General features: G+C 38.8%; 1 protein-coding gene across 22 annotated transcripts in view; it reads right to left on the reverse strand.

The window, feature by feature from the left end:
* TRPM3 (transient receptor potential cation channel subfamily M member 3) overlaps positions 1 to 27261 on the reverse strand; it is a 1017461-nt gene that overhangs the window by 260152 nt on the left and 730048 nt on the right. For 13 of the 22 annotated variants that reach the window (XM_050760893.1, XM_050760891.1, XM_050760888.1 and 10 more), the window contains exon 6: positions 24405 to 24576. In XM_050760893.1, the coding sequence (XP_050616850.1) occupies positions 24405 to 24576 (172 nt within the window). Of the gene's footprint in view, positions 1 to 6864; positions 6940 to 24404; positions 24577 to 27261 lie in introns of all 22 variants that reach the window. The other 9 variants (XM_050760895.1, XM_050760882.1, XM_050760883.1 and 6 more) reach the window with 1 other exon arrangement.

Consider the following 27261-nt stretch of genomic DNA (forward strand, 5'->3'; position numbering starts at 1 on the left):
CCAAAATGTACTGCTCTGGCCAGGCGCAGTGCCTCATGCCTGTAATCTCAACACTTTGGGAGGCTGAAGCGGGCAGATCACTCGAGGCCACTAGTTCGAGATCAGCCTGGCCAACATGGCAAAACCCTAGTTCTACCAAAAAAAAAAAAAAAAAAAAATTAACTGGACTTGGTGGCAGGCACCTGTAACCCCAGCTATTTAGGAGGCTAAGGCAGGAGAATCCCTTGAACTCAGGAGGCGGAAGTTCCACTGAGCCGAGATCACACCACTGTGCAACAGAGAAAGACTCCATCTCAAACAAACAAACAAACACCCAAAAAACTATTGTTCTTTGTTGTATATACTATGTAAGTAGACTTCTAAACCACTGCTTTTGAACACATCCCCTGCGTGATGTGAACTGCATGTGTTAATAGTTTGTTTTTCTCTTTTTCTCTCATTATTTTGTTACAGAGGTTTGTCTCAGCTACAAACTTATAAGGGTTAAAGAAAATTCCATTTTCTCCCCTTCAGTGCTCTCTCCCAGTTTCTCTCTTACCTCACTAGCTGCTCCTTCTTCCTCTTTTTTGCTAGTTCCTCCTTGCCTACCTGACGTCTGACAGTAAGACTGTCCCCAAACTCAGTTCTTGGTTGCTTTTCCTCCCCTTCCCTTCCCTTCTCCACTTGTCCTCCCCATGATTCCATTTGAAATTTCGGCTCCTACTCTGCACTCCCTTCTCTGCTTTCTATCTCTCCTTGGCCCTTATCACTATTCAATACACTATATATTTTGCTTATTTTCTATCTCCTCCCCTGCAAATGCAAGCTCCGTAAAGGCAGGAATTACGCAGGCAACTTGTCTTAGGGGGACTGCTGTGAAGTTCACTGTGGCATGCTGAACCCTTCTGGCCAGTGATGGCAGCTGCAGCCAGGGTCCCACTGGCTTTGCTTTGGCATGGGAGTACCAGAGTCACCCACTTTGCAGAGATCAAGCAAGCATAGACAATTAATTTATCAGTGGTTACTTCGGCTGACAAAAGTTAAAAGGCTCTTTCTTAACATTCCAAGTACTCCGTAAGCACGAGAGAAGGAGCACGATCATGAAAGAGAGAGAAGAGAGAGGCAGAGGAAGGGGAAGGGTGGGGTGAGGGAGAGACGGGGGCAGTGGTGTGGGGGGGTGGGGAGAGAGAGAGAGATAGAGAGAGACAGAGAGAGAGACAGAGACAGACGGAGAGATCTAAAAAAGGTTAAGGTTGACTTTCCAAAAAACCAGGTGGAAAGGGTCTTGGAATTTGTTTTATTTGAATAAAAGAAAATGTTTACCAAGTGACCTTTCCTACATACCTAAGTTTATGAACAATAATTCATACACCCTATAAGAGTTCTTATTACTTGAATAATGAAAAAAATAAAACAAAACAAATCCTGCTTTACATGTGCAAAAATAGAATCTAAGAATGGAAATACAAAGATAAAGTGAACTTTCTACTTCTCCCCAAACTCTTCATGCGGGCACGCCATGTTTAATTGTAGCTTGTTTCTCAGCCTCCCGCAGGATTTTATTATAAATTCTATCATGCACCAGAGTCAGTGTGCACTTCCTCTGTTCTCCCTCTGGGTGGAAGAAATGCTGCTAATGAGGAAAGGCTCAGCTCAGATTTGTTTGATGACCAGAAAAGCTGACTCTTCAATCTTTTCCTCTCTGTTTTAGCACAGGCACACCTGTTGGTTCACCCTGCCTCGTTCCAGCAGGAATTGCCCAGTACCCCATGTGAACCCAGAGATGCCAAGGCTCCTTAGCCAATGAGAGTTCTTGCTTCCTCTGCCTGCGATTTAGGACTTGAATGTTTGCCTGCTGGGCTGCAGCACGTGAAACTCATTACGCAGCTTTGAAACCTGGCCTCCAACACAGAACGAGAACAGCCTGTTCATGAGGAGAAGAGCTGTTTGTTTCAGCTATGGGTGCCAAAAAAGAAAAAAAAAAAATCAACTGTTTCCTTATTTGGCCATTTTAGGGCATAAAATCTCTATTTTCCTCCTTTGCCTCAGGGGTTCATGATCTTGAGCTGAGGGTTCAAGGTTAAAAAGTTTTTGGCTGGTGACGGTGGCTCACGCCTGTAATCCCAGCACTTTGGGAGGCTGAGGCAGCTGGATCACAAGGTAAGGAGTTTGAGACCAGCCTGGTCAATATGGTGAAACCCTGTCTCTACTACAAATACAAAAATTAGCTGGGCGTGGTGGTGCACGCTTGTAGTCCCAGCTACTCGGGAGGCTGAGGCAGAAGATTCGCTTGAACCCGGGAGGCGGAGGTTGCAGTGAGCTGAGATCGTGCCAGTGCACTCCAGCCTGGGCGACAGAGTGAGACTCTGTTGCAAAAATAAATAAATAAATAAAAATTAAAAAAAGTTTCTATTCTGTTAACAGCTATGACAACTATGACAACTTTATTAGTGACATCTGGGAGCACTATTTACAATCATTTCCCAAGCCTATATGAATGATTCCTCAGTTTTACATCTATTAGTTTCAATGACTTGACATGATCTAAATAATACTTTGAAGAGATAGACAAATAATTATAAATCCTAAGAAGAGACTCTGAAGGGTCCTATGATAAAGTCCCTGATTTTAAGATGATTATCTCAAGCAAATTAAAATCTCAGCTTGCTTTTCTTTAAGATCCCCAGGGAATGAAACACCTTATCTTCCCTAAATATATCTTGCTATAAAACTGTTGATCATGGCAGAAAAGTGCTTGGTCAGCATAAGTTTTCCCATTAATTTTATGTGTGTCTAACTTTCTAAAATTAGCATCCTTTTCTACTGAATGGAATGATCCTAATCTGGACTGAAAAGCAACCATGGGCAATTATCATTTTGAATAAATGGAGGAAAGTCAATAGTTATTTCTTTTTCCATGGAAATGGAAATACTGAGGCCATGGTACACTGACTGCTGTAAAATATATATCATTAGATTCTCTAAATTCATAAGATAAAAAGGATTTAACAATCATGATTCAACAGTCAACTTTCTCAGACTAAATGCTTTTGTGCCCATGAATTGGAAGTATGCATGATGGTCTTTGCCTGTACATGTTGCTATTTATTTATCCCAAGTCTTCCTATGTCATTAGTGTTTTATGATTTGTCCTTTTTTTTTTAAATAGCTTTTTAGTATCTAATCCCTTCTATTACATCTTTGTGTCAGGTTGGAAATCAGAGCTAAAAATAAAGCCAGGGAAATCAAATAGTGATGCTTATAACAATTTATTGAGCAGCTACTTGCATAGGCTAGGCACTATGCAAGATTTTCAGAATGACAACAATGAATAAGACGCAGGCTGTGCTCTATAGGATCTCACAATCTACAGAAGATGGGAGACTGTGAAGGTAGATGGGAGACTATGAAGGCTCCATTCTACCAAAAGGAGCTGTATGTGGGAGAGGCTGATATAGAGTGCAGCAAGACCACGGAGTATGAGGTGAATGTGGGCCCAGGAGGATACCAGGGGATGAGTTGGCGGGATGGGAGTTCTGATAAGATTACAGAGAACAGATGATTTTTAATCTGAGACTTAGAAGAAATGTAGGTTTTGGCCAGGAAGTTAGAGTGAGAAGAGAATGAAATTTTAGCAAATGTCAGAAAGAGACAAAACCACATCCAGCAGGGTATATCATTTAAGGGAAACTGCAAGTAGCTTGAAATGGGTGGGACATAAGATCTACATGGTGTTATGTTAGGAGAAGAAGATATAAAATCAGATGAAAAATATGAAAGGTAGTTAGCAATGAAATAAGGAAGATATTGGGTTCCATCAAGATAACAGGTTTCTATGTTACGCTAGGAACCTATTGTATCTAACCACCAACAGTAAACTTTGCTGACTTTGAGACCAATGCCAGGCAAACATTTGCGACCCAACTCTTTCTAATCTGAAAAGAGAGCTCAAAATTCTTCCCTGAATGTAAGTGTCTAAGAAGTCTTAGAATGGTGGACAGCTCTCCTGTTCAGACCTACTTGTTTACAAGAACTATCCCAGTCCCTGAACAACTAATTCCAATGTAGAAAAGTCTCTTTGCTGAAAAAAGGGAAGTCTTTAGCTTGAATAGGAAAATGGGTGAGATAAACATGACAAGCCAACACCAAGAAACCAGTTTCACTCAAATTTGTTCTGTTCCCTCAAAGTTATTTTTTTGGCTTCATTATTATCTTTATTGACAAAGTAACTTTTCATTAACATGCATGACAAATATTTCAGTGACACAGCCAACTGTGTCAAGTCATTTCATAAAATGAAGAAGCAGGGATATAGATTGTGTTGTTTTCTCCACACAAATTATTCCTTAGAGGGAAGTCCCTCTAAAAGGCAGGGAAAGCTTTAAACATGTTTACTTGAGAGCACCTGAAAAATGACGTCATTACAGTCTAAAGTGAACTAATCATCAATTTGGCATTTGTGTTTTGGAAGGCCTTTCCCTTGACTGAGGCAGTAGAAAGTTTGTGTGATTGGGCTGAACAGATTATAGCACCCACAGAAGGAAATAAGATGTTCTTGATATACAGTCATGTGTTGCATAATGACACTTTGGTCAATGACAGACCACAAATACAATGGTGGTCCCATAAGGTAACAATACAGCTGAAAAAATCCTATCACCTAGTGACATCTTGATGATCCTGACACTGTGCAGGCCTAGTTTAATGAGTGTGTTTGTGTTTTCATTTTTAAGAAAACAATTTAAAAAAATAAAAAGATAAAAAATTTTAAGAACAGAAAAAAGCTCATAGAATCAGCAAATGAAGAAAATATTTGTGTATAACTGCATAATGTGCTTATGTTTTAAGCTAAGTGTTATTGTAAAATAGCCAAAAAGTTTAAAAAAATTAAAAAGTTTACAAAGTAAAAAAGTTACAGTCAGCTAAGGTTAATTTAGTTCTGAATAAAATTTAAAAAATAAATGTAGTATAGCCTAATTATATAGTGTTTATAAAGTTTACAGTAGTATACAAAAATATTCTAGCACTCACTCAGTGACTCACCCAGAGCAACTTTCAGTCTTGCAAGCACCATTCATGGTAAGTGCCCTATTAATGTGTACTATTTGTATCTTTTATACAATGTTTTTACTGTGTGTTTTCTATGTTTAGATACACAAATACTTACCATTGTGTTACAATTGCCTACAGTATTCACTACCACATAGTAACATGCTATACAGGTTTGTAGCCCACAAGCAATAGGCTATACCATATAGCCTAGGTGTGTAGTAGGTTATACCATCTAGATTTGTATAAGTACACTCTATGATGTTTGTGACAAAATCACCTAATGATTCATTTCTGAGGATACAGTATCCCCATCGTTAAGTGATGCATGACAGTATGTGTAACCTGTCCAGGGGAATCTTCACTTCCTTTTCAAGTTACATGGTTTGGACCCAGAACTATTAGTCTTTGAGAGTATATTTCACTCCTTCCTAATTCAAGAACTCCCTGGATGAAGTTCTACTATGACCTTTAACATCCAGTGTTTCTAATCTCTCTCATGGGACAGTTATGGGCCCAATGATGGAAATTTTCATGTCATGGTTATCCCAATGCATTTGATGATGGTGCAATGATCAAAAAAGATGCCAGTGATGACAATTGAACGTCCCTTTGCCTTCCCAGCCTCCTTCATATATTCTCAGGCATAGGATGACAAAGGGAAGTCCACGAGTCACATGAAGAAAGACTGTAGCCATGGGTACACGATCAGGAGGTCCTCTGCTTGCCTCCATCCCCACACTCCTCTCCATCACCCTATCCTATGGGTACACGATCAGGAGGTCCTCTGCTTGCCTCTACCCCCACCCTCCTCTCCATCACCCTATCCTATGGGTACACGATCAGGAGGTCCTCTGCTTGCCTCAATCCCCACACTCCTCTCCATCACCCTGTCCTATGGGTACACGATCAGGAGGTCCTCTGCTTGCCTCCATCCCCACGCTCCGCTCCATCACCCTATCCTATGGGTACACGATCAGGAGGTCCTCTGCTTGCCTCTACCACCACCCTCCTCTCCATCACCCTGACCTATGGGTTCACGATCAGGAGGTCCTCTGCTTGCCTCCATCCCCACACTCCTCTCCATCACCCTGTCCTATGGGTACATGATCAGGAGGTCCTCTGCTTGCCTCCATCCCCACGCTCCTCTCCATCACCTTGTGTATTTCTTCCTAATGTTGTTTCTCCACCATCTTGCAACTAACCACCATCTTCTTCCCAAAGTTTTGCTTGATGACCCATTCCAACTGAATCAATGCTCAACCTGTATTTGGCACAGAGTTGGTGCTCAGAACAGTTGCTGAATGAAATAATGACCCTCAAACTCTCCAAGGTAACAAAACTTTAGGGGAGCCTTTCTTTTTAATGAGATAATGCTTCCATGTATAGGATGAAAGGAGAAAGTGTTTTGGAATTATGTCAGCCTAGGTTTGCACCCAGATGTCCCACTAATCGGATTTAAGGCAAGGGCTTAACCTCTTGGAGGTGCCATTTATTCAACTGTATAAAAGGAAGATAATAATCCCTATCTTGAAGGGTTTTTGTGAGTATTAAAAGAGATAGTATATATGAAAATGCCTAGCATAGTACTTGGAACCTAAATAAATGCTTATTCCCTCCTAGTAGTGCTGCCAAGCTGTCCTATATGGTATCTTTAGGATGATAAATAATAGGGAGTAACTAATTTCTGATGTGGTTGAATGTCAGAAGAGATAGAGATAAAACAACAGTCGTAGGGAGTGATATTGTTAGGAAATTATAAAGGAAATGAAGACCTCTGTAGTTAATTTCTTGGAGTTTAAGAAGAAATTCACATTTTCCGTTAATTATACTTACCAACTGAGTCTAATTGGGAACTACCCCAAAATGAATAAAACAAGCGGGAGTCAAGAGAGAAAAACGGCAGGCATCCTGTCAAAAAATAAAATCTTTGAAATTTCTACACCCTATGGTTGCATACACATTTTATTAAAGCAGATGGATTACCCAATTTATATAAATTTATATATGTGATGGCAACTCAAGTTGCACAGTGAAACCTATGTAGAGCATCACCCAGCCCTTCTGCACCAGTTATATCTTGTCTCATCACTCCTTCAACTGGACAGGTCCTTAAAAACCATAGCCCTTTGCTGGAGGAAGTATCATTCTTTATTCTTTTCCAACCTAGATAGCTGCTGTGGTGGGGAAAGGGTCAAATGAGTTAATGTCTGTTAAGTGCTTGTACTGATGCTTAGAACTTAGTAAAACCTCAAGAAATCTTAGTTGTTGTTACATTAATTATAATGATAATTATGAATCTTCCAATTCTGTGTTTTCCAGGAGAGGATAGGAATTGAATTCTTTCCTTCCCTGATTTTAATAACATTTTCCTGATTTCTGGAGAAATAAGTGTTCCAGTTTCAAGTTTTTACCTACTTTTGACTTAAAAGAACTATCCATTTAGAGGCTAATCTACCCAGTTTCTTTTCTTTTCTTTTTAAAAGAGGAATTGAAGCAAAGCTAACATGTTACTCAACATGCATAATAGTATCTATTGGACTGATTCCTCTTTCTCTCTCTGGCGAAGGTATAGATATAAATTATATCTACGTCTATGACGATATCTACATATGTTCCAAAAAAGTCATCGAAACCATTTCAGTATAATTGGCAGGTTTCCTACCAATTTGGTTATTCTTTCCCAAACTGGGAGATAAATTTAATGGTAATATCATATTTCTGGAGTTGCTAAGCAAGCTAGCCTTTGGTCAGATGCCCTCAGAGGACCCCATGAGTTTGAACAGCTCTGCTCTGCCTTCATTTTGTTCCTTCCTTAGAAACAGCATTAAGGGAAGACCTCAAATCCTCAAGTTAGGTCTCTAGACCCTAGCTTCCTAGGATCAAGCTAGACTTCAAGAGCAACTTTACTTGTGGCAAATATTGGGAGGTAGGAGTTTGGCAGCTGGTAGCTGGCTGGTAAGAGGCATGTAGGAACTCACCCACTTTTCATGAAACGTCAACATCACTTGGTTATATGTCAGCGCCCATACCCTGGCAAAGTGGCCTTCTCATAAGAATGTACTCACTGGAGAAAACGCAAAGCAATATCCCTTGAAGCACAGACTCTAAGGGTTGGTTCCTCTGGATTCTCAATAGTTTGTAAAATGGCCAACCAAGAGCAACTACTGTACATTTTCTAGAAAGTTCCTAATTAGTGTGTTTCTGAGTACATAAATTCAGCTTTTAAGCACATACTCCCCAGGCCATTCTACCACTGTGTATGGCAATTAGACCACTGGCTTAATACTATCAGCAAAGCTTCAAATAGACAACACCACAAACCCTCCAGGAAATTTAGCATAAGCACTTGTTTATGGAACCAAGCACAACATTGGCTTAGCTATGTCTTTCCTGCAGAGTGAATAGCATGCTGGTATTTTCAGCTTATTTTCCCCAATTATCAAACCCTAATGAACAAAAAATTAAGTAACACTTTAGTGAAGGTCAAGCAGGGTCAGATTAGTGGTAATATGGTTAAAAATGGAAATCTCTGGATAGCAGGTATGTGTTATGTCCCAAATTGTCTCAATATTTTCTTAATTACCCTTCAGGACACAATAGAAAAAAAAAATGGTCTTAAGGGGGAAAATTAGGAATAAAATGTAAAACTAAGGTAGTGACACAAGGCTGGGCAAAGAAGAGCAGACTAGGAGTGTAGAGTTCAGGTTCAGATAAAAGCTCTACCAAGGTAATTCACATACTGAGTTTAGTCAGAACATGTGACTGTGATTTTTTACAAGTGGGTTTCCTATCTGCAAGATGAAAGCAATGTGCTAAGTGATGCTCATTGTCTGAATTCCTGTAGCACTTTGTATTACTAAAGGGCACTTAGCGTCTACTGCTTTGCCCTATTCACAATAGCAAATATGTGGAATCAACCCAGGTGCTCATCGGTGGTGGATTGGATAAAGAAAAAGTGATACATATACACCATGGAATACTATGCAGCCATAAAAAAGAATAAAATCATCACGTCCTTTGTAGCAACACGGATATAGTTGAAGTTAGAGTCATTATCTTAGTCAAATTAACATAAAAATGGAAAACCAAATATCACAAGTTCTCACTTATAAGTGGGAGCTAAATCTTGGGTGCACACAAACATAAAGACAGAAATAATAGACACTAGGGACTCCAAAAGGAGGCAAGGGCTGAAAATCTTCCTATGGAGCACTGTGTTCATTATCTGGGGTGATGGGATCAATAGAAGCCCAAACGTCAGCATCATGCAATATACCCTTGTAACAAACTTGTACATGCACCTCTTGAATCTAAAATAAAAATTAGAAAAAAAAAAAGCACTTGCTGCTTTATAACGCAGCTCTTTGCATACAGAGAGGCTGTAGAGCACAGTGGCTGAGGCATGGGCTAAATGCATACTTCTTGAGTCTGCTATTTACTAGCGGTCAGACCTTGTGCCTCTTTGTGCTTCATTTTCTCGCTGGTAAATGGGAGTAATAAAGGTATCCCCTTAAGAGTTATCATAAGGACCAAATCAGTTATTTTTTGTACATTGTTTAGAATAGCACTCAATCAACACTAGTTATTATTAACTTATTTGTAAGACTAAGCTCTTCAAGTATACAGGTATACCTTATTTATCTTGCTGCCCCTACAGTGCCCTGAGCATTACAGATGCACAAGCAAATACAGTAGAGAAAGCGCTTAATAAAAAGTACTGTCGGCGGGCGTGGTGGCTCACGCCTGTAATCCCAACATTTTGGGAGGCCGAGACGGACGGATCACGAGGTCAGGAGATCGAGACCATCCTGGCTAATACGGTGAAACCCCGTCTCTACTAAAAATACAAAAAATTAGCCGGGCGTGGTGGTGTGCGCCTGTGGTCCCCGCTACTCGGGAGGCTGAGGCAGGAGAATGACGTGAACCCGGGAGGCGGAGCTTGCAGTGAGTGAGGATCGTGTCACTGCACCCCAGCCTGGGTGGCAGAGCGAGACTCCGTCTCAAAAAAAAAAAAAAAAAAAAAAAAAAAAGTACTGTCAAGAGAAAATATAACAGAGAATAGTCACAATTTATTTTAAATGACAGATATTTTGAGTTCTTATTTTTGCCATGTCTTAAAAGGCTGAAGAACTTTGACATGTATTTAGTTTCCACATGAGGTGTCTTAGAAGTACAGTGGGGTGGACTACAGAGAGAAGTACATTTTTCGTGGAGACCACACAGACAATATTGATCGTGAAACCAGCGGTGAGTAAGCTGCATCTTAATGGGTGGTAGGACACTGGGGGAAGGGAGCTGGACTTTGGGGTGCCTAGGAACATGATGAAAGAGCATGATGGACAATTTTAGCTCCACTAGATTGTTCTCATGATGTGGATGTAAACATGGGACATTCTCAGTATCTCCAATATAATAGGATATCTGATTATAGCTAAGAATTGGGAATACACCTAGGCTTTTAGTCATTCACCAACCCTAAAGGTGGAAGGTAATTTTGATTCTGATTTCAGCCATTATAAAATGTAAGCATCAAATCTGTTACGTTGGTCTTATCAGTTTTATACACATCCTTTATATGTGATTTGAGAATATTGTTCTCTCCAATGTCCTTAACCAGCCTCTCTTACGTTTCCTGACTTGACTCCTTCCTTTTGTTTTAAAAGGAGTAGAGGATTGCCAGAAGTGAGCAAGAGAAAAGAAGGTATGTCAAACACAGCTGTGGGGGCACTTGACCTATAGGTCAAGAATGATATTCATACCTTTGAGGGATAAATGCCCAGGCCCTGTGAATAGACTGCTTTCAAAGGTTTTCTTCCCTTCCCTCTCTCCCTTCCTCCTTCCCTTCCTCCTTCCCTTCCTCTTTCCCTTCCCCTCCCTTCCTTTCTTTTCTTTTTTTGTTATAAAAGCAGTATTTTCTCATTGTAAAAAACATCATCAAGCTATTTTTAAAGGTATAAAGTGAAAAGTGTCACTCCCTGTATTTTTTCCCCTACCTCAAGTCTCACTCCCTGGAAACTGTAACCAATCAATGTTCACCTGTGTCTTTTCGGGTATTTTTTATAAGTATATATATGCAATTTTAAGATAACATAATGTGATTACGCTGAACATACAGTTGTACTGCTGTACAACTTTTAACTTGAGAAAAGAAAAATCATACTCTAGAATATCTTCTATATGAGCCCAACAGAGCTACTACATTCTTCATAATAATTTCAGAGTATTTCCCCATATGTCGACATATAATTTGTTCAGTTGCCTACTGATGAATCTTTAGGCTATTTCCATTTTATTACTGTAAACAATATTGTAGTAAATATATGTAAAATGAATTCCTAGAAGTAAAATTATGGGGCTAAAGGGTACATACATTTCATATTTAATAGGGGTAGCCAAATTGTCTTCCAAATAAGATTGCCCTATTTATGCACTCACAATAAATGTGTGAGTACATATTTCTCTGTATACATAATGACACTCAATATTTTTAATCTTTGGCTTTTCCCAATTTGATAGGTTAAAAATAGTTTTAATTTTCATTTATTCAATTATGAATGAGGTTGAGCACTTGTATTTTCTTTCCTATGATCTTCCTGTGGATAGATTTTGCCCACTCTCCTATAAGGATTTTAATATTTTTCTTTTTGATTTGTAGATATTTTCGGCATATTATGGAAATTAGCTCTTTATCATTGTTGTGAATATTTTCTTTGCATTGCCACTTGTCTTTTGCATTTGTTCACTGTATTTTCTAATAGGGTTTCTTTTTAACATTTAGTTTATTTTTCTACTGAAACTTAGCTTGTATGAGTGAAAAAGTTACAATAGCTATATGAGTTTGATATTATGAAATGGTGGAGGAAAAAGATGTTAAGCCAGAAACTGAGCCAAGAAATTGTTTTATCATCATGTTTATACTATTACTCTGTATACTATGTTATACTAGTACTATTATAATCTTATAAACATGTTATACTGTTACCTTAATATGTTTATACTATTACTCTGTTTACTATGTTATACTAGTACTATTATAATCTTATATACATGTTATACTGTTACCTTAATATGTTTATACTATTACATGATGTTTTGATATAGGTGTATGTATACATATATGTATACATACATATGTATATATATGTATATATGTATGTATATATACACACACACAAGTTTTACTTGTTAATTAAAAATAAAAATAAACAAAAACTAAAAAGCAGACTAAATTATTTTATCTTATCATGCTAAAGAAAAGAAGTTGCTTTTTTTCTCTTTGCTGCTTGCAATGCTAAGTTCTAGTACTATAATATATTGAAAAGTTTATCTTTTATCTCCACTACAATGTAAGCTCCATATTGATAGGAGATCTCTCTCTCTCTCATTTTCTCTCTTGTTCTCTCGCTCTCCCTCAATGTTGTGTCCCTAGTATTTTAAAAAGTGCGTGTCACAAATACGGATTTAATAAATATTAAACACACACACAAAAAAGAAATTGTTTTACAAGAGTATAGCGAGAGAAAAGGCAAGGTTTATTTTCAAAGTGCTTGCTTGTGGTTTCACTAAATCTAAGACAACAGATACTCCTAGGCTTTGTTCACTTAACAAGATGGAAAGGAAATCTCAGCTGTCTATAGAGCTACCATTTAGGTTTCATTGAATAATGCAAGCTAAAATTATGAAAACAAAAACTAACTAGAGTTGGATTCTGTGTATCTTGATCTCTAAAACAAAGTGACCCAGTTCACTATTTATTAAGAGAACTCTAGCTAGTAATTATCTTTTTATAATTGTTGTCAGCAAACACATTCAATTATATATTTATTGGCATTCCGAAGGTTTCAAGAGCCCTTCAGGACTGTCTGTATCTTGCCAAATCATTAGTTATCACTTAGGTGTTATTAAAGTATAAGAATTTCAAGTTAGATAATTGGTACAAGAATCCTTTAAATCCCTCACAAACTCATCTGCTCATCAGAGTCTCCTAAAATGTTTCAACAGAGTCAGACGATGGCTGCTTTTATTCCCTAAGACAAGTCTCTTGTTCTTTTCCCCCAAGAGGGCCAAGACCCAGTTATAACCTTTTTATTTCCAGGATGGATTTGAGAGGCTGGCCAACCTCCATTTTACTGCCTGCTGCCAAGATTACTGGCATGTGTAGATGACATTGGAATTATCTTCCAGGGTTTATCTTACAAGCATTAACATCAAGAGTACAGTGTCATAGAAACACTTCTATTTATTTTTAATATTTTGGAACTTAAAATGTTACCAAATGATGTGTAACAAAATATGTGGTGAAGGATCCATTAGGGAATGCAGATGCGTTATGCATGGTGCTGCATATGCGATTGTTATTTTGAGGCTAAGGGGATCTGTTTAGGTTTGTTAACTTAAAAAGTTAACTAAACCAGGATGGTCTAAAATAATCTATATTTTTTCAGGCAGTTTGTCTCAATCTGATTTCCAGAGCTAGTGCAAGACTTATCACTAAAAAGCTCACAGGTAAAGAGCAAAAGGGCAAGCTATGACTTGCTGCAGGAGCTATTTTTGAGTGAGGTTCTTCAATGAGCGCATTAGAATACACAGACATATCTTATTTATGAGTGGCAGATACATCTTATCTCATGTGCCAACTCCAGCCAACTCTTAATGACCATCTGTCTCTCAATATCTAGCCTTCCTTTCCTTCATAGTGATAGGATTTTAGCTGGCTATGTGTTTGTCCAGGATGAAGACTACATATTTCTAATCGCCTTTTAGTAAGGTGTTAGCATGTGACAAAATACTGACACACAAGATGTGAGCTAAAATGGTGTGTGTGACTTCCTCACTGTGCCTTTGAAAGGAAGGGTAGGCCCTCACCTTGCTCTTTTTTCCTGATTGCTTCTGGGCAGAATGTAGATGTGACGGTAGGCTCCCGTGGACCATGCAAACAAGGAGTGCCAGAGCAAAGGAGATGAAATGATATTGGTATTTAGAAATATCTGCAAAAATATGTTTTATTATAAAGTTCCTAAACCAACACATCCATTTATCTCTGATTATGTGCCGCCTCTAGGAGACATTTTAAAATGTGAGAGGTGGGATTTAGTTAACAGGAGTGAGGCACCCACATCAGAGCTGAACTCATGTTCAGAGTAACACATGAATAGGAAAAACTCCTGTCTCATTGAAGCATCTATTATTTTGAGTCATTGTTACTGAGGCAGAACTTGTGTCCCAACTAAGGCTATATGGTTATGAACTGTATCGAGACCCAGCGGGGAAAGTGTCATGCTAGGTTGGCAGTGTTGGGTAAGAGACCTGAAGATCTCCTGCCAATCTAATCTCTTACTATGTGAATACACAAGCTACTCCAAAACGGAAAGCTCCCCAGAAGAAATTCTCATTAGCAACTCATACATCATACCTCCCTTTTGTCATCTTCCTGTCTCCCCGTGCTACTGCAGACCACCCAGTCTTGGTCTCTGTTTATTTACTATAAATGCAAAGAAACGAGACTTATTTAACCATCATAATAAGAATAAAAATAAATATGTCATATTTATTATTTATTGTTTATTCATATATATAATCTTTAAAAAGAGCTTCCCAGGAAACTACGTGTTTATTTCAATCATGTTGCCATTACTAAAATATTTATGGTATCTTTTTGGAACTGTTATATCTCTTATAATAAAGCGAATGGGTCAAGTCACTTAAACTCTTTTTAGAACATTTGTTGTGCACAACATTAACGTCAGTGTTGGCGTCAGAGATATTGGTAAATTTATTGAGTACGTCAGCGGTGCTCGTTAGATAACCTCTGTCAGATTCCCACGACAAATTGGCTTCAAAATTTAACAAAAGAAAACTACTAATACATATAGGGTTTTTACTATATAGTCCAGGGAAATGAAAGACATATACCAGAAATGGAATGTGAATTTTTGAAAAGCATGATTCATGAATGTATTCATTCACTCAAGATTTATATTAGTCCTCCGGCCTATTTCCAAAATAATTCTCAGTAATTTATAGATTAAATGTTAGAGTTCTCTTTGCATTCAATTTAGTAACTCTTTATTCTGCTAAAACCTTGATTTATTAAACAATATCCTGGGCAATGCCCTCGAGTTAAAAGGCTGTCCAGGGACCCACAGGTAAAGCACCCACATTTCTGGGCCCTTGCCTCTCCTCCAAGTCAGCTAATAACTGTGGATTGTAGGATTTCTCTGAGCGTCAAGGACTCTGACAGGAAGGTGCCCAGCTTTGAGCACATTTCTGGAGTTCCTTAGCCTGAAACATATAAAGCAGTGGTGCTAAAAGTGGGTGCTGCCAAATTGGAAATTCTGATCTGATTTGCTTCATGAGTTAGTTCTGCCTGTTAAGCAAGTCGGTGTGTCTCTTCCCATGAAAACAGCCTCCTACAGCTATTACGGAAGAAGGTCAATTCAAGTATATTTAGTTTTCGTATATGCCGAGAGCTCTAATACAGACAATGACTTTTGTCCTCATCTGGGAGATAACAGGTTTAAGATCCAGTGTAAGTGAAATTAGATATGGGGAAGAACTTCCCAATAGCAAGTGACGTTAGGATTTGAAGGAGGTACCAGGGCTGATGTCCAGCTTGCTGTGGATTTAGGACGCCAGAGGCTTCACAGGATTTGTTAAATATGTATTTTGAATCTCACTGCCATTCACTAATAACATTTCCTCTACATATGTCTTTATACTTATATAGGCTACTTTATAGAAGGGTGTGGTCCTGCCAAGTGAGGAGAGGGTTATGGGAAAGATTTAGAAAAAAGAAAACTCAGGGTAACATGCTCTGAGTAGTGTTTCCTAAGAGATGCTGTTGGTGTCTGGGCCAGGCAATTCTTCATGTGAGACTGTCCTGCATATTGTAGGATGTTAACATTCCTGGCCCCTCTCCCATGCCATTAATAAGCACCAGAAATTGTGACAACCCCAAATCCCACCTCTCACATTTTAAAATGTCTCCTAGAGGCGGCACATAATCAGAGATAAATGGATGTGTTGGTTTAGGAACTTTATAATAAAACATATTTTTGCAGATATTTCTAAATACCAATATCCTCAAATACCAAATTTGATTACATTTTATGAATCCTTTCTGCTCCTTGTTTACTTAGAAATGCTAAGCCCATTTTGATCTGCTGCTTTAGAGAAAGGTACTCTAGGTGGCTTCATCAGATGAGGCCACGCTCAAATGTCAGATAGTACTCTACGGTAAAGAAAAAAACGGAGCTTCAAATTTTCCCCCATGCAAACTCTGAAAGTAGCAAAAGCACTGGTTACGGAAATCTAAGCCTACCCAGACACTCTATCAATTAATATTGCAAAATAGGTATATCTATAAGGTCTGCCATGGGGAAATAATCCCTTAGACTAGATTACATATGACATAGATTTCACTTTCAAGTAGGGAGATAACAAAGTCAGAAAATTCTAGCCTCGTAATGAAATTTCCTATACCCAAGGTTGATGTTCACAATCTAATTAGATGTGCAATCCAAATAAAGTGTCCATTTAGCCTAACCTAAAATATAATTCAAAGACAAAGGAATAACACCCCAATCAAATGGAGCCTGAAAAGAACTAGATTTCTGTCCTCTTCTAATCTTTTTGAATAAAATGGTAAATTACAAGAAAAAAAATCTGATGTTGACTCAAATCTAATATTTCAAGATATAGTCTGGGTCAATTCATATTCAGCTCAAGTTCCTACACCTGCAACAAGTAGAGTACTCAACAATCCTACTGCCATTTATGAGTACTCGAAGACACTGATACAGCTTGGATTTTTAAAGAAAGCTGAAATTTTCTCTATTATTCTCTGTTTACTGAGACAGGAGGGACAACTACAGTTTAGCATATATTTCTTATTGCTGCAGTGACTATTAAATTACTCTGTAATAAATAATAGAGGCATAGTGATAAGTAGCAGAATCTAATTTTGAGCCTCCACTTTTCCCTTTGAACCTTTCTGTAACTAAAGAGAGTATAAGACTTCTCTTTAACAAGCAGAGCCAGGTTATGATTTGTTATAAGACATTTGTTTGTTTGTTTGTTTGTTTTTTGTTTTTGAGACAGAGTCTCACTCTTGTTGCCCAGGCTGGAGTGCAATGGCGAATTCCTGACCTCAGGTGATCCGCCCACCTTGGCCTCCCAAAGTGCTAGGATTACAGGTGTAAGCCACTGCGCCGAGCCTGTTATAAGACATTCGGATGAACACCTTGGGCTATGCTGGGCTTTGAGGGAGAGGGTTCAAGTCTCTGGTTGGAACCTATGGCAGTGAGGCTGTGTAGACATGGCACATGGCACTGAACCACCAAGAAGGCAGGAGAGGAATCGATGTTTTTGAACTGCCACATAACAGAATGATATGTTGATTCCTTTAATCACAACTCACTGTGAGGAATTGTTATCCCTAGTTTACAGATGGAGAAACAAAGTCAAATACAATAACTTGCCCAAGGTCACAGAGCCCTGACGATCTCAACTCCCAGGTTACCTGCCACTGTTACTTTATGCCACTAGCAACAGGCAAAGACTTCCCCTTCTCCCAAAAGTTATACTCTTTCCTTTAAACCCTTAAACAAGAAAGTCACAATTGCTGAAGGTTTTTCTAATCTTGAATTCTAAGAATTGCAATGTAATATTCATTTTAAATAGTTTTTGGCTAGCTGAAAGTTGAATTTGCAACTAGAAAAGATGATTGTTAAATCTTTAAGATAAATTTCAGCATGCAATAGTGTATTTCTTAATTTTTATTTTTTGAAAGAATTGTTAAAAAATTCTTAGACCAATATTTGCCATGATGCTGCTACTGAGTTAAGGAAATATTTTAAGATCTAGCCCGTGTGTGGTCAACATTGGCTTAAAAATGCTTTTGTACTGAAATGTTTATAAAAGAAATGACACGCTGTCTGGATTTCCTTCAAAATTATTCAGAGGAGGAAGTAGGTGGGTATATGGATAGAGAAAACAAGATTGGCCAAGGGCTGATAAATGTAGAGGCTGGATGATAGCTATAGGGTTGTTATAATAACATTCCTTAATAATAACAGTTTTATAAGAATTTTAAATTCTTACCAGGATACATAGATACTACTTTCTGGAGTAGTCCCTTGGTATCCACTCTTTAAGCTAACACATGTTTATTGAGCAGCTACTATGTTTCCAGCAATATATTAAGTTGGTCCAACTTATGTAAATATCTCAACAGTAAAATAAGTATTACAAATTATTTATGAACCTGTTTATTTAAATACTTTAAAGGTGTGGGTCACTTTTGATAATTTACTTAACCATCTCTCTGTACATCAATCTACTCTTGATTAACGACTTTATGTTCTTTTAAATGTCAGGCATAACATTTTTTTCATTCATAGACACTAATGGTACTTCAGGGATACAGATATATAGTGAAAAAATCAGTTTCTTTTTCTTGCCTCTCATCTCTGTTTCCTACTTGCCAGGTAAAATCCCAGATTGATGACTATTTTACCACTGTAACTGAACATGGCTGGAAAAAAACCATACAACTCTGATGATTCATGCTGCTTTAAATTTACAACCACAAATACCAACTGTGCTGCTGCATGAGAATTCTACATTTTCCTAGTCTGTTCATTCTCCCAGTCTCTAAACTGACTGTAGTTCTTTTCTGTCTCTAGTCTTCAACACTTTGTCCTGTTATACACTCCTAACCAATAACCTCCTGTATTATTTTATGTAGCTATAGAAGCTATATTTAGAGAATCACCTTATCTTTCCACCAGAAAGTGTACCATCCTACCCACATCTGTGCCCATAATACCCTGCTTTTCCTCCTGTTCTTTCTTTGTGCATGTTCTTTATTTCTGCGTGGAATCTCACCCCTTCTCAAAAACTTTGTACAAATTCCCTAGAGACTAGTCCTCCGCCCCTTTCTTTTCTGTAAACACTTACTCCTTAGGGGCTTTCATGTCATCCCATTGTTTTAAGGATACATTGGTGTCTCAAAGGATGACCATGCATCACCCTTGAAGTGTCTGTTCCTTACCCTGAATGCTCAATTCAATAGCAAGCCCTCTTGAGCTCTATTTTCAAAATGTATCTTAGGACAAAGATTTTATAATGCCATTTATATGAAGTACCTAAAATAGACAAATGCATAAAGATAGAAAGTAGAAGAGTGGCTACTAGGAGTTGTGGGGAAGGGGTAATGAGTAATGGGGAGTTAGTGTTTAATGAGTACAGAGTTACAGTTTGGAATGGTGAAAACGTTCTGGAGACGAATGGTGGTGATCGTTGCACAAAAACGATGTGAATGTATTTAATGAAACTGAATTGCACACTTAAAAATCGTTAAAATGGTAAATTCTAGGTTATACATATTTATTTTACCACAATTTCAAAAACAAAGCTTTGTCTTCTGTGTGTGTGTGTGACTGTGTGTATGTGTGTTCCGCAAAGTAAGTCCCCTGGTATCTGGGTCTGTGCCTCTCTCCTACTTTGTACCCCAGACTTCTCCCTGACTGTGTCCTTGCTTGTCAATGTGCCCGTGTGTCACTACCTGCCTTGATAATCTAGCAAGGGACCGGTGTTTTCATGCATGGGATGTGATGTGTCCCTGACAATCTACCCAAAAACTGGCATCTGATGGCGGATTCTCCAGCATCTCTGGCATCCTGACCATCTGCCATGGCCTGCTCTTCAGCTCTGCACTGCTAGGCTCTTCTCCTCACGGAGGCTAGGCTGCTGTCCATGAGCCTCCCTGGGCTTCCCCTGCAGGGCTCCCGTGCACCGCATGCAGACACACACACACACACACACACACACACACACACACACACACACACAAAATCCAACCACTTTCTACTGCCTCCACTGCTGCCATCCTTTTTCAAACCAGTTACCTCTCACCTGCCTTATTGCAATAGCCTCCTGAAGGCATTTCCTTGTTTTTCATCTTGCTCTCTATCTCAATCTAATCTGTACGTACAACAGCAGAGTGATGTTTTAAATACTAAGAGAGATCCTGTAATGTCCCAGATCCAATCTTGGTTAGAATAAGCTCCAACTCTTTACCAAGCTTTCCCTGCTCCTCACTGAACACCTGGTGGCTTAGTTCCTGCTTTCACTCTCCAGAGAACGCTCTTTCACAGCCGGCCGCTCACTTCATTCAGGTTGTTGCAGAAATGATAGCTCCTCAGAGAGGCCATTCCTGATCACCTAATGGAAACCATCCTCTCAATACACACATGTGCACGCACACAAGTGCACAGACAGATGCCTTACTCTGCTTTATTTTTCTCGAAAGCACTTTTTAAAAACTATCGGCCACCACAGAGTTAGTCGTTTTCTTACTTATGACTCTGGTTGCCCCCTTGACGTAAGCTCAATGAATTGTTCATTGCTGCTTTTCTAGACCTTAACCATGACTGCTACATAATAGGAATTCAGTATTTATTTACTAAAGGAATGACTGAAATTGTTCCTTGCATATTAAATTTGAAGTTTATATACGGCAGATAAAAGAGCATTGTGAGGCAGGTACCTGCTCCTGTCTGAAAGGATTCTCTTTTATAAACAAAGCCCGTCGCTAACTGATGATGATGCTTCAGTCCTGACTGTTGGCTGTAGGAACGCACGGGGGAGGAGGGACAATGAAAGCCAGAGTGAGGAGAAAAAGGTCAAACACTGGGGCTTGGAGTGTGTTTTCAGTGATCATTGTCATGTTGATGAAAAAGGGTTTATGAGTCTCCTGAACAGGATTCACTTAATGTTTAGGGGAAATATTCTTCAGAAGATTACACCATTTATGTAAGAAAACAAAACAGGCTAGTTGATAGGATACTACAGTATGCAGGTCACCCCTAAGTGATGAGGGGGTATGGCACTTTAGCAAGGAGATGCTGAGGGGTATTCAGACCTCCCTGGGGCCATCCTGAGTGTAAGAGGTGGTAGACACTGTTACTGTGGTATAGAGTTTCATTTTCAGGAAATTGAATTCCACATTTGTAAATCAGATTTCCTAAACTTCTGAAGCAGGAAATGAAAAAGTAAATGGAATTATTAGGATAAACTTACAGAATAAAATTTTATTTATTTTTATTTATTTATTATTTTTTTGAAATGGAGTCTCACTCTGTCACCCAGGCGGGAGTGCAATGGCACGATCTCGGCTCACTGCAACCTCCGCCTCCAGGGTTCAAACGATTCTCCTGCCTCAGCCTCCTGTGTAGCTGGGATTACAGGTGCCCGCCACCATGCCCAGCTAATTTTTGTATTTTTAATAGAGATGGGTTTCACCATGTTGGCCAGGCTGGTCTCGAACTCCTGACATCGTGATCCACCTGCCTTGGCCTCCCAAAGTGCTGGGATTACAGGTGTGAGCCACTGTGCCCAGCCATAAAATTTTATTTTTAAAAAGAAGAACCACAAAATGTCCATGTTAGAAAGTAGATTTGCTATTCTACATTGCTGACTGAGGATTGCATTAAAGGTTTGTATTCTTCTACTGCTTTTCATGTTAAGACCCGGTCTACTTTTGCCTGTCTTTGTGTCTTTGTCAGTGCTGTTCTGGAGGGCCTTTGTGTTTTCAGTGAGCATTTTTTGCTGTTAACTGAATGGAGACCTCAAAGGTCCTGCTTTATCTATTTCAAAGAGCCTGGATCACTCCCTACCCTCTAAGGAGCTTGCCGCTCCGCCCGACTTTGGGGGCTGAGTACAGTAATGAGGGAAGTTGACCTAATGACTTCTGAGTCATTCACTTGTAGGGCGACCCATTATCTCAGTTTGCCCAGACTGAGGGGGCCCAGGGATTTGGGACTTTCGCTGCTAAACCTAACAAAGTCCCAGGCAAACCGAGAGAAGTTGGTCACCCTACCGTTATTAAGTTCAGGGAGAGAACTGCTATAGGAGCCAACTCTTGACATTCACTACAGCTCATGCACAAATTCCTTACTTTGGGCCTTTTCACTTCCTGTGACTTCAGAATTTCTCTTGGGCTTTTATAACTTTCCTCTTACCATTTAATTATTAATATATTCACTGGAAGAGGAGTCTGTGGGCCTCTGTGAAGCCACAAATATAAGTGGTGAATATCTGTGAAGCCACAAATATAAACAGTCCCAAAAGTAAGTCCCGTGGTACCCGGATCTGTGCCTCTCCCCTCCTTTGTACTCTAGACTCCTGACGGGTCCCTGCTTGTCAATGTGCCCATGTGCCACTACCTGCCTTGATAATCTAGCAAAGGTCTGGTGTTTCCAGAAATGGAATGTGATGTGTCCCTGATGATCTACCCAGAGACTAGTATTATCTGGTGGTGACTCCTCCAGCATTCCTGACACGCTGACCATCTACTGTGGCCTGCTCTTCAGCTCCATGCTGCTGGCTTCTGCTCCTCAGGGGGGCCCGGCCACTGTCCATGAGCCTCCCTGGGCCTCCCCTGCAGTGCCAACCATACACGCAGCAGCTCTGCCATTTCTGAAGAAAGGCACCTCTCCAGGCACATACATTGCAAAAGGGCACTCCCTCTGGGATGATCAATCAGAAAAAGGCACCCCCTTCCTCGAGGCATTCTGGAAGGCACCAAGGCTTGACTAAAACATAGGCTCTGGCTGGATTTTAACTCCAGCTCCCATCCCCTTTGCTGGGTGCATAACTTACACAAATACATACCTAGGCCTGCTACCCACACTACTGGCTAACCAGCCCAGCTGCCACCAGGGCCTGCCACAATGACATGCTTTGCCTGTCTGGACCGATTTTGTCTTATTACCAAGTACTGAACTTGACCGTGAATTTATTCCTTGTTTCCTTGCTCTCATCCTCTTCAGCTTCCAGCTCAGTCCTATTTAAGCTCTCATTCTTAACCTGATGGCGTACAAAGAGTCATGCTGTCACTTATAAAAACCTAAATGGATATCACTGATTACATAACATTTGCCCATTCTATCAAGTACTGTAATGGAACTCAATTTTAGTATTTACAGCAAAACCTACCACCCACTGATCACAGTGCTTTGTTACATTTGATCTCTGCTGGTCTCCGTATATTTTCTAGTCTTTTCTACTCTTTTTGTTTCCAGAAGATATTCACCTTGGGATAATAACACTTGGGTTTCTTCTTTCCAAAGACAGTTGGGGAAGGAAATTTCCTAATATAATTTTTATTTCAGACCTAGGTCAAAATTTATTATTTCAGGTTTCACTGTGAAAAACATGAAACCACAAAACATGACACTTAAATGGTAGCAGTCCCTAAAAGGTGGGATCAGAAAAGAGAGTGTAGGAAGGAGAAGTTGTGGTCTGATGAAGCTAACATCCCAGTTTTTGGAAGAAGGTGGCTACAGCAATGAAGACCCATTTGGGGCAGGTGCAGAGAAAAATCTAGAGAAGAGAAAAGTGATTTGGACAAGTTGAAGCACAGTACACAGAACCTCTGAAAACTCATCTAGTCAAAGGGAATCTTTTGCTCCTTGGAATTGTAGGCTTTGGAATTTCAATCAATTAGATCAAAGTTTCCCTGATGGGACATCTAATTACCACAAAGTTTGAGCTTGCCATGCAGCCTCACCTATTACTTTATAAAAACAAATTGAATTTTATTTTGTGAGGGGGACAGTAGATTGCTTTCATACCTAAATCGCATTTAAATGCAAGCCACTTAGTGATCTGGGGAGCATTACTGTTTTGATGATGCTACCTTTCACAGTTAAAACAAATGTTTACACAATAAATACAGCAAATAGAGATTCTTATGCACTTAAGAGATAATATTAGTGTAACGATGTACTATGTGGTTCACATATATATCTATCTATATCTAAATCCATATATATCTAGAGACAATGAATACATACTTAAAATTGAGACAATTAAAATTTCATGGAGATAGTTTCACATGATGCTTTAGCTTAGAGAGTGAATGTTCAATTTCTTTGAAATGACTTTGCACAGCCAGATCGGTGCTAAGATCAAAATCTGATTCTTTTGCTTTTCTGTTTAGCCACCAAAAAAAGCTTAATAAATAGAAGCATTTTCTCTAGGGTGCCTTTTCTCCTTAGAGTACCATGCAGATGATGAAGGAAAAGTTTGAAGAGAAAGCTTATCTGCATACATATACCCCAGATGGAGTTGACTTTTTCACACATGATACAGAAGCTGGAGTCACTAATTGTGTAATCACTTCTTATGCCTCCAATTGTTCTCCTCTGGATGACTTCCTCTCATTCTAAGCTCCGGCTCAGTAGAAATCATGGTTCGTGTTTAAAACTTGCTTAAGTTTTTATTACATTGCTGCATGGTGTACTTAAAGTTATTCACTTTCAGCACACTTCGTACGAGGCATGCCAGTGGGAACAACCACTACTTACTTGTGTTTATCTTCTGGAGTGAAATATGCTTTTCCAGTTGTCTCCGAAGTTTCACCTCTGCTCCATATTTTCCAGTGGTCCCGTTGTCAGCCAGAATGAAGTGGGAATGCATGCTGTTGAGAACAGTGAGCTTGCTCATGGGATTGGACATGGTCTGATATGGCCGGACAACCTGCAGGGTATCAAATGGAAGAGGCAGACATCAGAAAAAAAGAACACAAGACATGAAAAGGAGAATCAGACAGAGGAAAGAGAGAAAGAAAGAACATCAGTTCTGTGGTACAGTGAAAGTACAGTCTACATCTTCTTCTTAGTATTGCTTTGGATAGAGGCAAGATTTATGGCAAAAGTTATTCAAAGCAAGACTGTGCTTAAATGAGTATTTATTTACTTACTGAAATGAGGCAGAAAATAGAGATGTGCTCTCACTGTACTAAAAAACTGGCATGCCAGTTTGTTTGTTGTTTCATTTTGAAGTCAACCTTCTATTTGCTAATGAGCCCCAAATAATGTTACCATCTTGTTAGTTTGTTTCTTTCCTTTCTTTATCATGTCCACACATTAATAGGCACAGCAGAACAATTATAATTCTGGAGACGGTGGCGGGGAGCTAGGAGAAATGTGATCCTTTCTGTCAATCCCATTCAGTAATTTGAAGGTCTCTTATTTAAAAACAGCATTGTTCTTACTAGATACCTTATTTAGGCAGAAATCTTGAATAGAAAATAATTGTCTCATGAGACAGATATGAATCAGGCCCAAAATGTTCAACTCTGTCTCATTCTACCTTTTTTGTTGTTAATTTCATGGTGAATTACACTACTTAAAATAGAGCAATTTCAGTGTGGCCTTTTAGTTTTTTTTTTTTTTTTTTGTATAAAAAGAACAGCAATACCTATTGTGAATTAGTTGCTCTATACATATTATCTATATTCCTTGCGATGATCCTGCAAAGTAGATGCTCTTGTGTTCATTTTGTAGGTGAAGAAACCAAGAAATGGAGAGGTAAAGTAATTTTTCTGAGAGTCTACCACACACACAATCAGAATTCATACCCAGGTCTGCCTGATTCCAAAAATCTATGCTTATGTTCCTTTCTCACACTGCTTAGACCCAGTGGAAACATAAGATGATGGGTTGGAAATCTACTCCTAAAATATTTAGGTAAGAACTTCACTCAAGATTACAGAAAGAGAATATTCAACAGGCTAATTGTTACATGGTCTCAGTACAGCTATCACTGTACTGAATCATCAAAATTCACAGGAAAGAAAGAAATGCTACTGAATTTTTATTTTTGTGCCTTTGTGCAGTGTGTACATTAATTATAGAGTCGAGATGCTCTTGTTCTTTTTCAGTATGTAATAACTCGCTATAAAAAGCTGTAGTAAGATTGAGTAGTTTGTTAAAGGAATTACAAAATGATTTATAAGGGCAGTCCTCAATAGTGAAGAACTCATGTAAGTCATTTTTTTAGACCTTGAAACTGATTCAAAATCCCACATTTCTATGTGCCTGACAAATAAAATGTACTTAATAAATAGTGAATGAATGAATGAATGAATGAATAGGCAAACGAGACAGACATGCTTTTGTCCAACACTGAAAAAAAAATCCTTTCTTTTCTGAATTGTTTAAGGATTGATCTAATTTAAATGTAAAATATGTATATAATTCTGAGCTTCTGAAAAAGCCTAGTCCTATTAATATATAGGACTTTTTTGTTAACGTAGCATTAATTTAATGTAGTGTTGCTATAATGTTAATTTATCAATGTAGCATTAATGTAGAATTTGTTAATGCAGCATTGATTTAAGGTTAATTCACAGCTTCATTTTAGTTGGCTCTTATTGATAAAAGAAGTCTATAACTTTTTGATTACTGTCTCTTGTAATTGCATGGAGCAGTAATCAATGACTCCTTTGTCTAGATGATTGCATAAGAGTCCCCCGAAACACAGAGACAGCGGTTTGCTAACCCCATCCTGAGCTCCTTATCACTGGAAGAGTAGGTTGCTTGTGGTTAAAATTTCCATTTTGTTGCTTCTTGTTTTTGATCATAAAACATTCATTGTACAGCAGAGTGCAAGTTAATAAATATTAATGCTTTATTGAAAGAGGCTCAGCAGAAAGACTCTCCTGTTCTTAAAGTGCCCCTGCATTGTGCTTATAGACAAAAGAACATGCTTTAGCTACTGTTCTGTCTTCTCTAGTAGCAGTTCCTGTAAGACTCCTTGAGAAGGAGGGGTAAGACCCAAGCAGTCTGTGAGAGGCAGGGGACAGTGGGTTTTCTAGAGGTTAAATTGTGTGTAAGAGTGAACACCAGGCATTTGTGCTGGCTGAGACATAAGACCATGTTTTTTAATTCCTATGAACCTACTTAAAGACTATCAATAAAAACAAAATTTTCAAATGAATGAAGGAATGAAAATAATTCTCAGTCAAGCTGATATATTCACCATAAGCTAAGAATAAAAGAAGAAAATTAAATCATCTAACTATGTTCTATATACAGTATCTGTATTCTAAGGACATGGGTGCTCCGGTCTTCTGACTTTTGACCTTCTTTTCTTGTGGAACACAGCTCAGCGGCTCTTTGGGAACACTGCACATCTGAACTGGTCATGGCAAAAGGGTCAAATTTACAGTTTCACTCATGAATTTCCATTTCTTCATCTTACTGATCCCCATTTCTTTTGATCTTATGTGGAAGCAAGTCAAATGTGGTCATATTTTGGCAGAGAATTTGTCTGCTGAATAATAAGGGATAAAAACTGAAAAATAAGTAAAGTGTCCTAATTTAGTTTTCAGTCATCATTGGAGAAAGATGTGCCGATTCCTGGAATAATTCTGAACAT

Source organism: Macaca thibetana, chromosome 15 (genome assembly GCF_024542745.1).
Source record: "Macaca thibetana thibetana isolate TM-01 chromosome 15, ASM2454274v1, whole genome shotgun sequence".
NCBI lineage: Eukaryota > Metazoa > Chordata > Mammalia > Primates > Cercopithecidae > Macaca > Macaca thibetana.